Raw genomic sequence first — 16066 nt, 5'->3', positions numbered from 1 at the left:
AGAGACGATGTGCAGGAAGAATATATTTAGGCAGGAGGAGAAGAAAATTAGGTCAGTTTGGGCAGTGCTGAATTTGAGACACATCCAGGCAAAGTTATCCAGGGTGCAGTTGGGTATGTACATCTGGGTCACAGGAGAGATTTGGCCTGGAGATAAAGTCATTTGTATACAGGTTATAGCAGGAGCCATGTGATTAGATGAGATTTTCCAGGAAAAATGGGGAAGGCAAGAAGCAACCTTTAAGGATCATGGAAAGAAGGAGCGCCCCTTCAAAAAAAACTTGGAGGCACATGAAGAGAGAGTTCTGTGCTGGAGTTTAGGAAAGGGAGCCTTAATGAGGAGGACATGGCCAGCAGTGTCAGAAATGTGAACAGGTAGAGACGACTTTGACAGTGAAAGAATGCCTCACTGAACTAGTTGGGTTACCTGCTCTGGCTCGGGAGCTCAGTCGGTTAGAGCATCATCCCAATACACCAAGGCTGTGGGTTTGATCCCCGTTCAGGGCACATACAAGAATTAACCAATGAATGAATGAATGAATAAGTGGAACAACAAATCAGTATTCCTCTTTCTCCTTCCTCTCTCTCTAAAATCAATAATTTTTTTAAAAAATAGATGGATTACCAAGGGGAAAAGAGAGTGAAAGCATGGATACATAAATCAGAGGGAAACATTTTTAAAGATGGGCCAGTAGCAAAGGAGATTAACAAGATGAGAGGATAATTAATAGAAAAAGATCTCTGAGCTAGAGGTAATAAAACACAAAGCAAAGTAAACTTGGAAGGATTAACTTGGCAAGAAGGATGGATCATTTATTCTGAAATAAGAGGGAAGAAGAGAACAGTGTGATATTACATATAAAGGGAAATGACAGTGACTGTGCTCAACACATTTACATACTTTCTCATCTTAATACTCTCAACATGCAAAATTGGGGGTACTCTTATCTCCGTTTTCATAAGTAAGGGCAATTGATACTCAACACAGTTAGTAAACGCTAAGAGTCAGGGTATTCCAAGTATTAGGATTTAAGGTTGTGTCTACCATGGGGCGTGGCCCAAAGAGGGAGTAAATGAATGTTAACTCCCTCTTACCTGGGTCGCTTCTACCAAAATAGTAATAATAACAAAGAAAAAAAACCTAGGCGGTCACCTAGGATGTAATTTTCCAAGCAGTGTTTTGTCCAGCTCTTTGGTATATCTGATTGACTATCCCATACCAACTTCCAGTAATAGTCTCTTCTCTTGCTTATACTTGTCCCATTCTCACAATTACCTTTATTTTCATAGGGCTTCCAAAGCTTGTTTGCATCCTTTCCTTCACTGGGCCAAAGAATATTTCCTCCTAAAAGTTCCCTCCGAAGCCTTCTCCTCCTAGGTCTAAGGACAGTTCATTAGTTGCCCGATGAGTACAGACCGTGCCTACTATAAAACAGGGCCTTCCGTGTTTTCCCCCGCTCAGGTGGCCTGTTATCAGGTGTACAGGACTGCCATGCCCTTGCATCTAACCTAATATTTTGAATAAATCTGGAAATATTAGTATGACTTAGAAAATAAACACATAAATGTTATTCTGCTTTTCTTGACTCTACACAGCCTGTAGTTTCTGAAGATCAGACAGCAGCCCTGATGGCTCATCTCTTTGAAATGGGATTCTGTGACAGGCAGCTGAACATGAGGCTGCTGAAGAAACACAATTACAACATCCTGCAGGTTGTGACAGAACTCCTTCAGGTCAACAACAATGACTGGTACAGCCACCGCTACTGAGGAGTAACCATGTATTAAATAACGTTGCCTGCTGCTCAGAGATGATCTTTATTGTCATTGGGGTGTGGGTTAGAAGCCCTTGCTTATTTTTTAATCTGATGAGTCTGTATAGAGCCCATCATTGAACTGTCAAGACAATACCTGTATTACAATATTTTTTGGAGCAAATGAAAGACCAGAACATAAGTTTTCACTTTAGACATTGAATGAACAGTAGGAAGACAGCTTTTCAGTTGGAGAACTCCTTTCTCCATTTTAGTGCGTTGAAGAGTATAACTTGAACTTCCTATACAACCATTTTTCTTTCTGCTTGTGTTGAAGTTGAGTATTTTTCTTGGTTAATGTGGATGTTTTTATGAGGGTTATATGTTGTCAGTTTTTAAAAGAAATTAACCCTGAAAGTTGGTTTCAAGAATTACGCAGAATTTCTTTACCCTACCCCAAGCCTTGTAGTTACGTGGTATTGAAATGATGCCCAGAGCATGATAGGAATGTTCCTCTTCCTTTCCCTAGCAGAAGGTCATTTCCCTGCAAGACTTAGTAATTGGCGTCGTTGCTAAAGAGCCCATTGATAAACTTAATATCTACCTTCTGGGTCTCTGCACTTCAGTGAAAGGAGGAGGTACTGATAGTATGCTAATTAAACCGCCAGCACCTTTTGAGCAGTGTCTATTGTAGTAATTTTGCATACATTTTTCTTTTATTTAAGGGAGAAAAAAATTAGGTAGTGTGAAATATTTTGCTAATCCTATAGAGGAAAGAAAAATTTTATTAAAGGAAAAGTAAATTTAAGTTACCTTTTTTCTTTTGTCAGGACAGATCTTATTTACAGTAGTAGAGGGAGGGGGAGTAGAAACAAGTGAAAGGTGAAAGGCAGGCTCCTGTGTTAACCTCAGGAAAGTTCAGGGTGGGGCACGTAAGTGTGCCGTGAGGCACAGGAAATCCTGATGACTTCCTGAAAGTTTGAAATCCGTTCAAGGGTACCTATCAAGGGTATCTAGAGAGTCCAGAACAGAGAGAAGAGGCTGGTGTTTTCCAAAACTTGGTTGGGCGGAAACATTGAAAAAGTTTTGGTTTAACCCCAGGATGAGTGGAGTGGGGAAGAGCTTCCTGAGGTGCAGGTTCTCACTGTTTGAGTCTTGGGTACAATTGATGAAGAAAGAGGTTACAAAAAAAACACTAAAAGATATATTCATGAAAGTAACTTAAAGTAAAAGAATCTTGCCCCAGCCTGAAGGGGGGAAGGATAGTTAAATAGTATTATTTAACCCGGTTGGTATTTATAATTAATGATTTTAATTAATCATTAGCCATAATGATGATGTTTATTTACAGTATAACTCTCGAATGCTAATTAATAAGCCAGGATTCATACTGCAAGCCAAACAGGCTGTTCATTACTTAAAACCTTTTTATCCGGGCTTCTGGGCAGAGACTGAGCGGCAGAGTGTGTGTAATTGGGTTGATGTGGGGCGGGGCCTGTCTGACCATCTGTGTCGTATTGTGGGGATGCAAGAGGGCGCTGGGTCCTGTCGTCCGCCCCTTTGTACGTGTACGTAACCGCTGGGGGGGGGAAATGGTGAAATAAAGGTTCTTTGAAACTCCCACCTGAATTGGCTGGTCCTTGCGGAAGTGGCGTCCGGAGCCTGAACAGCCTTTGAAGAACCCGGAGCATCTCTGGCCGCTGCATCCGGGGTGGGGCGGGGCCGGGCGGGCACCGGCCTGTAAGGGCGGGGACGGGACGGGGCGGAGCTTCCCGAGGCCGACCGTCAAAGCCTGGGTCAAGCCCCAAGCTCCCGTGCACACTTTCGATTCTGCTTGCAACCGGTTCTGTCGCTGTGTGACCTGGGGATGAGGGGGGTAAGGCGCTCCTTTCTGTCTCTTTGGGAGGCAAGGGTCAAGGCACCTTCCGTGCCTCCTAGCCCGACACACAGGCGCACACGGAGACCAAACTCGACTAACGGCCACTCAGGGTGTCTGGTGGGACGTGAAATCTCTCCCTCCATGAAATTTCAGTCTCTCCGTCAACTCCTACCCTCCCAACCCCACCCCAGCGTGTGGCTGGCCTCGGAGTAGGGCGGGAAGCAGCTTGGCCCTCTGGGGGTGCTACGGTCGTCGCTGCTCTTCACTCCTGCCAACGCGGTGCATTGGGTCCCCAGGACTGCTGAAGGGGCCCGGTTGCCCTGGCCAGCCCCCGCCGTGGCTCCTCGGACCACCCTGCCCTGCAGGCCCTCCTCCCCATAGAAGCAGTCCCAAATCTGTTCTCGCAGCTGAGAGGAGCCCTGGATCCCAGACCGAAACCAGGTGAGGCTCCCTTTATTTTATTTTTTAATTTTTTTTAATTTATTTTAGAGAGCGAGGAAGGGAGACAGAAAGGAAGAGAAAGAGAAACATCAGTTTGTTTCACTTATGTATTCATTGATTGTTTCTCATGTGTGCTCTGGGGATCGAACCCACAACCTTGGCATATCAGAGCGATGCTCTGGCCAACTGAGCTACCCAGCCAGGGCCATTCCCTTTATTTTACCCCAAGAAGTTCTGAGTGTGGCTTGTCTTGCCCACTCACAGTGCTACACTCGAGTTTGGGGGAAGAAGCTAAATTTAACCTTGGCCTTTCCCAGTGAGAGACCCCGACATTGCCACCACCTGCCCTGAGGCGTTCTTTCCTACCCCACCTCAAAAAGCAGTGAGGAAGATATTTATGCCACCTTCCAGGATAATTTTAGGGTTTTTCCCCCGTTCATGTGACCAGGTTAGCCTCCTTTCTCATGTTTCAAAGAATCCCTGCCTTCCTATTACAGCCTGCACCTGCCCGGGTTCAGGACTGGAAGCTTTTCTTCCACACCTGGGCTGGGAGACCCCGGGCATTTCTGCCTGGGTGCTCTGGAGATGTCTTCAAAGTCCTGTTCTTGCACAGAAAGCAGAAACTGGACTGACTTCCTTCCCCTGCCCTATCCAACTTACTTCCCTTGAAGTAAATGGCTGCTCAGCAACTTTCCTAGCGGGGAGGGGGGAATAAGTGCTCTGCCATTCACACATGAAAGTCCCTTAAAGTGAAATAACTTCTCCTTTTCTGTTCCCTCTTGTAGGCAGATTGAGCTCTCCTACAAAAATGAAATGAATTGAAATGCATTGAGATTTCCAACCTGAGAGTCCAAAGTAACTGCTCGATTTTCCATACCCCAGCTTGCTTAGGCTTGAACTTGCTGAAAATGTGGTGGGACTCCTTGCCAATCTTGAGAACCTAAAACTAGAGTGACTTTCAGCATTCAACCCCTAATGTTAATAGGTCAACATTAACAAGCTTAGCACTGAACTTGGTTCTTTTCTCATTCACGAAAAAGCGCCCTGAACGATGATGGGTGAGATATTCTCCCAGCTGGGCTCTCAGGAGGATGAAAAGAAGCCCATCCTACCCCCTGCCTCAGCCATTGTCAGCAAGGCTGCCGGATACGCCAGCAAGGGTAGCAGCAAGTGTTTTCCTTCCCCTGCGTCTTGTGAAAGGGCTGCTGGTGCCAGCTGTGTGACTTGTCCCACCTGCCAGGGCAGTGGGGAGATCCCTCCAGGTGAGTGGCTCAAGGCTCCGGAAGTAGCCTGAATCCAGGAAATGCTCTTAGCGGTCAGCTGGCCTATGGTCAGGCGCTTCTGAGACTCCTTGAATGGGATTGGGTCTCCCAGCTCTGGTCCCCCAGTTGTAGGCTGGCCAGGGAGATGTTAACCCCTCGTGCCCTGGTGGTTCTCCCTAGCCCCAGGGGGTTTCCAGCCTCTCTGCTCCCTTAGGATTCAGGGAGCTACAAATGACTTCAAAGAAGCTAGTCCCTGATTTGCTGGTGGCTTGCAAAGGTTCTTCACATGTGTTTATGAAAATCTCACCTTCATTCTGGAGATGGTAAAATGAGCTGCCAACTTCAGCAGCGCAGCCCAGTGCCTCCTGCTCTGGGTGGCCTGCTTCTGACGTTGCTCTGTGGGGTGGAGGGGTACTTCTGGCAGGCTGGCCCAGGAAACATTTGTCATGGGCACTTCCCGGCCCTCCCTCTCACTTCTTTCTCTCTACAGAGCTAGAGAAGCAGCTGGTGGCCCTCATCCCCTATGGGGACCAGAGGCTGAAGCCTAGGCACACGTAAGTCCCTCTTTCTACCCCTCAACTCCACAGGCTGTTGCCCGTGGTGGGTGTTCCTCTTTGTCTCCTCTGTTCTGCCTCCTCTATTTTTTCTCCATTAATTCTCCCCTAAAAAGCCTGAGCCTCACTGGGCTCAGATGTACTAGTCCCATTTCTGTAGATTTTCCTGATGTAAGAAATCTGGGACATAGCTACCTAAAGCCACTTGGTGTCCTTCTCATGAGCACCACTGTCTTCAAGAAGCATGGCTCCCTTTGGAAGACAGAGAGGACGTCTTGAGCCTGCGAGTCCTTCCAGGGCAGAGGGAGGGGCCCTGGCTGCAAAGGGTTTGGGGAAGTTATTTTTCTGAAGAGCATCCCTTGCTGTGGCAGTTCAGACCTGCTTGTCCTGTTCCCAGTAGAGATGGAAAACCAGCTGCTCCCTGTTCGGAGACACTTCAGAAACTCAGAGGCAGCCCCGACTTTCACTGGGGCTGGGATGGGGGTCGTGACCCTGATTATCATCTGCGTCCATTTGCCATGGGTCCCTATAACCCCTTCCCAGGGCACGTCCTCCCGGGGCCCTGCGGGGGACTTCAGTCTGGGAGCCAGCACCCAGCCCTTCCCACAATGACACTGGGATCTGATTCTAGCAGTATCCCTCATGAGAGACTTGCGAGGTGCTACCTCTTTAATGCACGTCTCATTTTTTTATTAGATGGACAGATGATGCCCTGTTCTGAATATTCAGAACTCTCAAAATTCACGTGGACTAACTTTTTCCAGGGGTAACGACTAACATTTGTTTAGCTTGAGCTATGTGCCAGGACCTAGGATTGGTGCTTTTTTAAATGCCTTAGCTTATATCAAATCCTGTGAGGTAGATAACAATTATCTCCATGCTACAGACAAGGAAACTGAGGCTTAGGGTTGCCCAGAACTACTGGAGAGGTAGGCATAGAAAGCTGGGAATGAAAGCTGAGCTCTCTGCCACCCAGTCCTGCGCTCCTAACTGCTCTGGGCCACTTGCGCACATAGGCTGGTCCTACACATCCAGGGGGCTGAATATACATGTGGGGGTGGGGGGGCTGGGTGCAGAGGAGAGCCTTGTATATGGAGAAGAGTGTCTGAACGCCCCTGCCTGAGTCTCCTCGGTCCTCTCCAGTCCTCTCCCTGGGCCCTGCTTTCCCCACAGGAAGCTCTCCGTGTTCCTGGCGGTGCTCATCTGCCTCGTGACCACCTCCCTCGTCGTCTTTTTCCTGTTTCCCCGGCCCATCACCGTGCGGCCTGCGGGCCTCAACTCCTCCACCGTGGCCTTTGACAAGTCTGATATCCACCTCAACATAACGGTGGGTGGATGCCTGCGCCCCTGGGCACCCAGAGGGTATGAGAACCCCAGGAAGAAGCAGGGGCAGCCTTGAGCACCGTAACAGGTTATGTAGGATGGGGGACTCTCCACAGTGAGGGGTCAGAATCAGGGCCCCAGGAATAAGTCACAGGGTGTGATGGCGGTGGCTGCCTGACACTCCCTGGGTGGCCAGGCTGAGGCTGGGGCTGGGGCCTGAGGCAGCTGAACGTTTTGGTTGAAGAGGCCCCTCACTGCTAAGAGCCCCTGCGAGGGGCCGCTGCTCCTCCGCAGCGGGGGACCATGCTGGGGGTGGAGCTCAGTCAGGCTGGGGGTTTTGAAACTGTTTGACTTCCCCTTTCCAGAGATGGCCGCTCTCACCCTTCCCTTTCCTTGTCCCCATCCCGCAGAACATCTTGAACATCTCCAACAGCAACTACTGCCCCATCACTGTGACACAGCTAACCATCAAGGTTCTGCACCTGTCCCTCGTGGTGGGCCAGGTCTCCCACAGCCTGCTCCTGCACATAGGCCCTTTGGCCAGTGAGCAGGTGACTCCCTGTCCCTGGCTAGCCCTGCCCACAGGAGTGTGGGTGTGTGTGGGGGTGGGAAGGGGGCAGCGGCGGAGTTGGGGCTGAGCCTCTGCCTGTTCGGTTGACAGGTGTTTTATGCAGTAGCCAACAAGATCTTGGATGAAAGCACATAGTGAGTGTTCCTTGATCTCTTCTCCCTCGGTCTCTCTTCTGATTAGAAACCTGGTTTTAATCCCCACCAGACCTCCTGATTGCTTAGCAAACTCTGCACCCAGCATTTGGCCTGCACACTGGGCTGAAGCTGCAACGATTCAGGATCCCCTCCTGTTTGGACCTAGATTGTAATGAAAAACAGGCTAGAATTTGGTTAATCTTAACAATGTGACCTTCGGCTCTTCAGCCCTAATTGCTGAGAAAGATAAGTGTCTTGTTTTCTGCCGAAGGAGGGCCCAGCTTGTGCTTGGACCAAGTGGGCGGGGATTGGGGGAGTGATAGTGCAGAAAGGGTGACATACTCATCTTAGGTAGAGGGAGAGACGGGGGTGGAGTGGCATTTGGGGCCCCTGATGGAAAGGAGCCAAGAAGGTGCGGAGGCTGGGACCTGTGGGGCTCTAAGCCTTCTGTTAGACTACTCAGTGTGAAACATGGTCCACTGTGTGTGTGTGTGTGTGTGTGTCTGTCTGTCTGTCTGTCTCTCTCTCTCACAGCAAAATCTGTAGCTGGCTCAAAATCAAAGTCCACCATGTGCTTTTGCACATCCAGTAAGTAGTGCTTGGAGCCCTTGTATCCCGTCTCGGGCCTCTGACTCCGGTTTCTCCTCAGCCCCGCCTTGTGAGAGGAGAGTCATCCAAGCTGACCCCATGAATCTTAGTTCTTGGGAAAAGCAGGTCCAGCCCCTTCTGTATAAACAACCCACCTTGTTTATAAGCTATTAGTGTGACAGCCGTAGAGCCATCCAGAACACAGGTGGGGCAGCAACCCCAGGTGCCTTAGCAGAGTGGGGAACCAAAGAAAGGGGGCAGTACCTGAGGGAGCCAACCCACCCTCCCCAGTCTGCAGAGCAGGGCCTGGGCTTTTCTCTTCCTCCCAGACACAGCAACAAAGTCGCTTCCTCTCCAGGGGCACCGTGACCTGTACCTACATGAGCCATTCAGAGCAGCTGGTCTTCCAGAGCCATGAATATGTGGACTGCCGGGGAAACATGTCAGTGCCCCACGTGCCTCACCTTCCGTGACCTCTCTGCCGTCTCCAAAGTCTAGGCACCTGCCAGCCTGCTCCGTGTCTCTCAGCTCCATGGTGCCCAATGAAGGACTAGGGTGACTTTGCCAAAGGCAAAGCACTGCTCTATCATACCCTCCCGTCCCCCGCCGCATACACACCCCCTCAGCACAGGAAGCTTTCTGTGGAAGTTAAGTGTACACACACACACACACACTCACAGCGATATCCTGATTTCCACAGGAACAGAGGCCTGGCTCTTCTAGGGGCCGCCCCCAGGTTTTCCCCTTGGTCTGTTGAGGAAAGTTGGACCTGATGTTTCCTTGGAGTCCCCGGAGGGGCTCCTCCCCTTTCTTGCCCAGCTTCTCAGGTCGAGCCTTCCTCCTGCCTCAGGATGGAGAAAGCTTTCCTTGTATCTGGCTTTAAAAACATGAATTCTTTCCAGGTTCTCCACCTAGTGATAGGAAAGCAACTGGGGGACATTCAGTGCTGTCTCCAGGGTCATTTAGGGTATGCGGGTGCTCTCCTGTGCCTCCCTGCTTTGGTCGTGTGACAAAGTGATGGTGATGGTCTGCTTCTCCCCAGGAATTTGTCCCCTGCCCATCTGACAGCTGGCTTGGCCCAGGCCCTTTGGTTCAGCACCCTTCCTGGGTAAAGGCTGTCCTTGTTCCCAGGAAGACAGCCATTCTTCAGCCCAAGCTTCTCTCCGTAAAACAGCTTTATTCTCTTCACCGCAGGAGAAAATTACTGGGGGAGGAGAGGGGAGGGAGGGAGCGATGCACCTGGCACCACTTGGGCCACATGGGAAAGTCAGACAAAGCCAGAGTTGTTTTAAAATGCATTTATTGAAGGAGAGCCCATGTGAGTGGACAAAGCCAAACGGTGGCCTGGCTGCCGTCTCCCCGGAGGCCAGCGGAGGTAAGGCTCTCGGTTCCCAGCCAAACGGCTGGGCTGGGCTGGGCTGGGCTGGGCTGGGCTGCGCCAGGAGCTGCCTTCTGCTCCCGGAGGCTGCTGCTTTCCTTTGGGCCTTGGCCGTCTGGGGCAACACATCAGGAGGGACTGGTTTGGACCCTCTCCACTTTGCTGTCACTCAAATGAAACTAAGCTCCAGGTATTCCAGGTCCCCCTGGGCTCCAAGTGGAGGCAGTTTCTGTTCTTGAGCTGAGCAGAAATGGTGTTTGCTCATTCAGGTGGCTATGGTTTTTATTGGACAGGCAGAGAGATGAGCTGAGGTGACGGGGAAAGCTGAGCTTGAAGTAGGATGGATGGAGAAGGGGAACCAATGACAGAGGCTGGTGACTGGCTGCCTCGGACCACAAGAAGGAGGCTGTGCTGTCTCTGCACTTTGATGTCTAAGCAACTGGGGTCAAGGCGGTGCTGGCAAGAGCAGAGAAGTCCAGGAAGCCGGGTTAGAGCTGCTGTGTGTATACATCACTAAATGTAAAGAATTTATCTTGTAGTCAATAAAGTGAATACTTAGTGTTTCAAAAAAAAGTCCCCTGGGAGTGAAAGGGGAGCTGGTGGACATGCTGCATCTCAGCCTGCTTCCTGAGCTCCCAGTGGGCGTCAAGCCCTCCTCCCCAGGCCCTGAGCCCCTTGGTCATATTTTCAGGCTTCAGAGTGATGGCTCCCAAGGAGCTTGCTCCCTCCCTTTCGCTCACTGTTCAGCTCTAAGGTCGGTCCCTTCTAACTTTAGTCCTGTCCTGTGTCCCCCCCCACCCCCAACCCCAGCGGCTTCCCTCAGGAAACACGGCACTGAGGCGCTCCTGTCTGACCAAAGGCGATGCTGTGTGGGCCATAAGAACTAGCCCGAGGTGTCCCCTTCGCTGGCCCCAGATGGGAGAGGCGGCCGGGCTGGAGGCCCCTGGTGTCAGCTTCAGGAACTGGCAAGGGAGCCGCCTGGGCCTTTGGAGCCTCTTGGCTGTCCCTGCTCCTTGGAAGAGCTGAGACTCAGAAGGGTCCTGTGCAGTTTGGTGGGTCAATTTCCCTCCCCTTCCAGGGTCAGGAGCCCTGTTCCTGAGGCTATAGCTCCCCTTCACTCTGAGCTCTGTCTCTCCATTCCTGCCATTCATCACCTATCCGATAGCTGAGTGCCCACTGTGGGCCAGGCATTACACTGGACTTGGGGGGTCCCTGTCTGCCACCTCTTCCCACAGCTGCCCCAGACCTGCTCTGGTGGGAGGCAACCCCTCCTCCCCCAGCTATACGTCAGTAAGCATCGGCTAGGGGGAAGGGGTCATGGCTTCTGGGAGAGTCAAACCTGAAGCCCCCACAGAACTATCATTGCTTTAAAAAAAAAAGAAAAGAAAAGGCTAATAGTGGCGCTATAGACCTGGGAGTCCAAGGCCAAGCTCTCCAATTGGCTTTTCACTTTCTTTTCACCCTCTCCAACCCCTTCATGGGTCTTCCTGCCCCCTTCCCTCACCCCAGTCTTACCGAGCTGGCCAGCCTCACTTTTTTTCCAGCAAGAAATCACATTTCCTTCCCAACTAGCCTCCTGTTCTAGAGTAGGTCAGCAGGGTATGGCTTTTGGAGTGGAGATGTTGCTGGGTGGTGAAATTGCAGGTGCTCTCTGTTTTTTACTGATGGCCAGTGGGGTCTTGGGCTCCATTTCTGGATCACCACTGCTGTATGTAATCCATTGACTGAGAAAAGGAAGAAACAGGAAGCAAAATAGGTTAGTTAGCAGTTTCTGAGCCTGCTGGTTTCACAGTGTGAGCCTTTCGGGGCCAGAGGACTCAACAGCTCCGTCCTCATCCTAAATGGGTTAGAGGTGAGCCAGGCTCTAAGCTGAGTGCTTTTGATGCCTTCGCTTGTTAATTGCCACATGTCAGTGACCATGAAACCTCTGTGAAGGAGGTGGTGTTACCGTTACTAGCTTCTGGAGGTTCAGAGATGAAGTCACAGTACTAGGGCGTGGTGATCCTGCCTGAGATCAACACCCGCCGGACTGGCGGTCTTGAGTTCCTCCTGCTCCAGCTGTCTCTACCCGATCAGCACTTCCAACAGCCTCATCATTTGCTTCTCTGCCACCTGTCCCCTCTCTCCAAATAGATTGTCAACCCCTTCACTTATGCTTAGTGCTTAGCAACAACTCCTATGTAGGCATTTTTAGGGGCTAAGGAACAGGAGAATGGGCCATCCAGCAGTGGCTTTGACATAATTACAGCCTTGGCCAGTGTGGCTCCATTGGGTGGGCACCATCCTGCAAAGTGAAATGTCACCAGTCTGATTCCCAGTCGGGGCACATGCATGGGTTGCAGGTTTGGTCCCTGGTCGGGGCATGTGCGAGAGGCAATGGATTGATGTTTCTCTTCCTCTCCTTCTCCCTTTCCCTCTCTCTAAAAAATAAATAAAATCTTTGAAATAATCACAGCCCCTCCCCCTCTCCTGCCAAGGATGCTGTCTAGACTCTCCACAAGCGCGCTCAGACACGCAGCTGGAGTCTGCAGCCTTCCTCTCTCTGTCTCACCTTGAATCGTGAGTCCCTGGTGCATTTATCCAGGCACGGTTGGTCCGATGTCCTGAAACCTGATGACAAAACAGAGCATAGGTTGCACCTCTGGCAGTTTTCGAGACTGGAACAGGGCAGAACCAGACTCTTTACTACGTGGCTGGGGGACCTACATGGAGCCAGGCACAGACTGAGCCCACCCTGAAAGTTCCCAAGGAGGAACTGTGCTGGCCTGCTCCAGGACTCACAGGGCTCAGGGTGTCTGTTGCAAAGGCTGCAACTCACAGTGTATCCTCAAACCGCCCTCATCCCCTCTGTCACCCTGGAGGAAGGCCTAACAACTTCTCGGCCACCCTCTCCTGAAGTTGGCACCCTTCTTTGCAGTGCTACGTCAGTGCACACACACTTAGAGGGAGTGGCCAAGTTAAGGCCAACGGGCTCTGGGGAAAGTCAGGGAGGGTGGGGTAGCAGGTGTGGATTCTGAACTATAGGGCTGGGACGGGGGGCTTCCCACTTACCAGGACCCTGAGGGGTTTTCCACCCTTCTTGGAAGTTATTGTTCAAGTAGTTGGATTGCTCTCCGTCTTGATGGGTCCCCACTGAGCCATGCTGGGGACCAGGCTTTTGGGAATTCTTGCACTGGTGCATGGAGGTGCACTGAGGAGGAGGGTCTTGGGCATTTTGTTGCCGTTGCCAAGATGGTGACTGTGGCGGTGGCTGCACCTGCACCTGCGACAGCCACTGCTGCGCTGCTGGCCTCGGCAGGGGCGGCTGTGATTGCAGCAACGATGGCCGCACCTCCTGCTGTGACTCTGCAGATGCCTGGGGTCGTTTCTCGGACTGGTATCCCTGCTCTTGGAGTGTCTTTGGTTTCTGGCAAGAAGCCCCGGGCAAGTGACATCCTTCTCCCTCCCACCCAGTCACCCAGCCGCCAGATGCCATGGGGAGCAAGACAACCAAATCCAGAGGAAGAGGTGTCCGAGGGTCTCTGCTCCCTGGAGTTGGAGGCCGAGGCCAGAGTGTGGGCTATCTCCCTTCACCCCAGAGCTGTTCCTCGGGTGACAGTGCCCCCAGTGCCCCCTGGCACAGTCCCTGCCCAGGAAACATCAGTCTCTGAGCACCTACCTCCTTAGCTTGAGAATTGTGCACTGAACAACAGTTTGCAGGGCAATGAAGAACAGTTTGGTGCAAATACTTTGAAACAGCCCTGGCCAGCCCTGGCTGGCATGGCTCAGTGGATTAGGCACTGGCCTGCAATCTAAAAGGTCACTGGTTCAATCCCCCATCAGGGCACATGCCTGGGCTGCAGGCCCAGTCCCTAGTTGGGGGCATGTGAGAGGCAACCAATGTTTGTCTCATACATCTCATACATTGATCTTTCTCTCCTTCTCTTTCTCCTTTCCTTCCCTTCTCTCTAAAAATAAATTTTAAAAATCTTTAAAACAAACCCAAACCAGCACTATCCAATAAAAATATAATATGTGCCACATGTAATTTTAAATTTTCTTGTAGCAACACAAAGAGTAAGAAGAAAGTTAAAAGTAATTTTAATAATAATTTTATTTAACCTAATACATCCAAACATATAATCGATAAAAATATTACATGATTTATAGTCTTTGTTTTTGTACTAAGTACTTAAAAGCCAGCATGCATTGTACACTTACTAGCACATCTTATTTAGGACACAACAATTTCAACAAAAATAATTCAGATTTAGATTTCATCAAATTTCCAGTTGAAAAAGTAGATTCACATATCCAAGTTGTTCCAAACATGAAGCTTTCCAATACGTTAACTGAGTATTTATTTCTAAATTAATATTTAAATGAACTAAGTGTGTATAAAACTAAATTCAGTTCCTCAGCCTCACTGGCCACATTTCAAGGGCTCGATTGCATGCAGGCTGGTGGCCGCCCTATTGGACACCGCAGCTTTAAAACCTCCCACGCCTGAGCTCCCTCAGTGCCCCTCTAGGGCTCAGCAAAGCTGAGTGAGTCACCCCAACACACACACACACACACACACACACACACACAAGTTCATCCAAGAGAGCACCAAAGGACCTTGCTTTCCTCCTATCCCCAGCTAAACAATGTTCACAAGATAATAGATGGCTTCCTAGGGGGTCTATCTTCCCTCCCTATTCCCTGAGGAACTTGACCCCTCCTCACGCACCTCCTCTTGCTGTTGCTTTTGTTGGGCCAGCATCCACCGCCTCCGGTCCAAAGCCATCTGCCGGCGGCGGGCTTCCCAGTGGTAAGCGCTGCCCATGGCGGTGGAGGTGGGCGGGGCCCCAGGCAGGGGACGGGGCAGGCTGAGCCCGGGACGCCGCCGTCGCCCCCACCACCGCTATCACCTCTCTCACCCCAACCCCACTGCCTGTCACCAGAACCACCTCACAATGCGGCCACTACCACGACAACAGGGCAGGACCCCCTGCCCCGGGGAGGAGGGAGGTGCTCTTCCCAAGCCTCCCAGAGAACCCCTGTCATGCACCTTTCTTTCCAGGGCCCTGAACAGGGGGAAGACGCTTCCACCACTAGCTCTGAGTCCCACATGGCCCCATGGACAATTCCGAAGTCAGCTGGCTTTTCTCTCTGGCTTTTCTCCTACCCTTCCTAGGGTTCCGGCATCTTCATCCGGCCCTCTGCTCTCCCCGCTCCCGCAAAGGTCTCTGGAATTGCCTCTCCCTCAGTCCCCCGTCTCCTCCTGTGCTGAGTCAGGAGGAAACAAAATGCAAAGTCCAGGTAATTCTCCTAGGGCCGAGCCCGTGAAGTGTGGGGTGGCTGATGGGAAAGTGCCCTAGTCTCAGGATTGGTAATGCAGGGCACAGGCCTAACATCAGGCTCTTCCTCTGACTGGGCAGACCCCACCCAACCTCTCCAGGCTGTTTCTTGCCTGTAGAATGGGAAGGATATTACCTGTTACCTTCTTCAGAGGACAAGTATCAGGACCAAATGGATTAATAGATAAGAAATGTACAAGAGGAACTACTTGCAGAGCTACAGGTTGGTACTGAAACCAGAAAAGCTGGCATTTGGGCTGCCTGTCACCTACCAAACCCAATAAATAGAGACAGGGATTGACTTTTTAGGTGCACTTTACTTAGGTGGCCTGAGATCTGAGAAGATGGCGGAGACTTTCCTTTCAAGCCAACCTTTTTATAACAGAGAACAAAGTGTGGTGAGAGGTTTGGAACTCAGGAAAAATTAGATTTTAAAAAAACTGCAGCACTCACGCCCTGGGCAGCTAGCTGTGCCCCAGGGGGTCGTCTGTCTCTCCCTGGAACACAATGGCTCGGATGCCACCTTGATCGTTTATGGTCTCTCCTGGAGCACAAAGGTCAATCGCTGTAGTCTCCTGGGGTTAAGGCGGGCCTTACCTGCAGTTCCCGAAGCAACAGCTTTTCACATGCATTAACTTCTAGGTTTATTAACTATTACCTGACACTAAAATTTTCCAACTTTTTGAGTCCCCCATCTGTATTATTTATTATCCTACCTGACTTGTGTCCCCAGTATGTGGAGTGGCCAGGGGAGAGGATCATTTTCTGCTGCCCAGAAAGCTTCTGGGGACAGGGGCTGGGCAGACTATTGATGTACCTCCTACAAGTACATTCCATTACACACAGATATAAATCGTGAGTC

General features: G+C 50.8%; 2 protein-coding genes across 5 annotated transcripts in view; both read left to right on the top strand.

Moving 5' to 3' along the window:
• The window catches only part of NBR1 (NBR1 autophagy cargo receptor), a 29751-nt gene extending 26381 nt beyond the window's left edge, over nucleotides 1–3370 (top strand). For 3 of the 4 annotated variants that reach the window (XM_054593636.1, XM_054593637.1, XM_054593635.1), the window contains one exon: nucleotides 1596–3370. In XM_054593636.1, the coding sequence (XP_054449611.1) occupies nucleotides 1596–1769 (174 nt within the window). In that variant the 3' untranslated portion in view covers nucleotides 1770–3370. The remainder of the gene's footprint in view (nucleotides 1–1595) is intronic. The other variant, XM_054593638.1, reaches the window with a different exon arrangement.
• A 1757-nt stretch (nucleotides 3371–5127) lies between these two features.
• TMEM106A (transmembrane protein 106A) lies at nucleotides 5128–9779 on the top strand. Its single transcript, XM_054593607.1, has 7 exons — nucleotides 5128–5335; nucleotides 5826–5889; nucleotides 7063–7216; nucleotides 7623–7763; nucleotides 7874–7917; nucleotides 8452–8505; nucleotides 8864–9779. The coding sequence occupies exons 1-7, from the start codon at nucleotides 5128–5130 to the stop codon at nucleotides 8976–8978; spliced, it is 780 nt and encodes a 259-aa protein (XP_054449582.1). The 3' UTR covers nucleotides 8979–9779.
• Nucleotides 9780–16066: the final 6287 nt, after the last annotated feature.

Source organism: Pteronotus mesoamericanus, unplaced genomic scaffold (assembly GCF_021234165.1).
Source record: "Pteronotus mesoamericanus isolate MK-2021 breed Mesoamerican mustached bat unplaced genomic scaffold, CSHL_Meso_final scaffold_476, whole genome shotgun sequence".
Taxonomy (NCBI): Eukaryota; Metazoa; Chordata; class Mammalia; order Chiroptera; family Mormoopidae; genus Pteronotus; species Pteronotus mesoamericanus.
The sequence above is the reverse complement of the archived record's forward strand: the minus strand, read 5'-3'. Positions and strand labels throughout refer to the sequence as shown.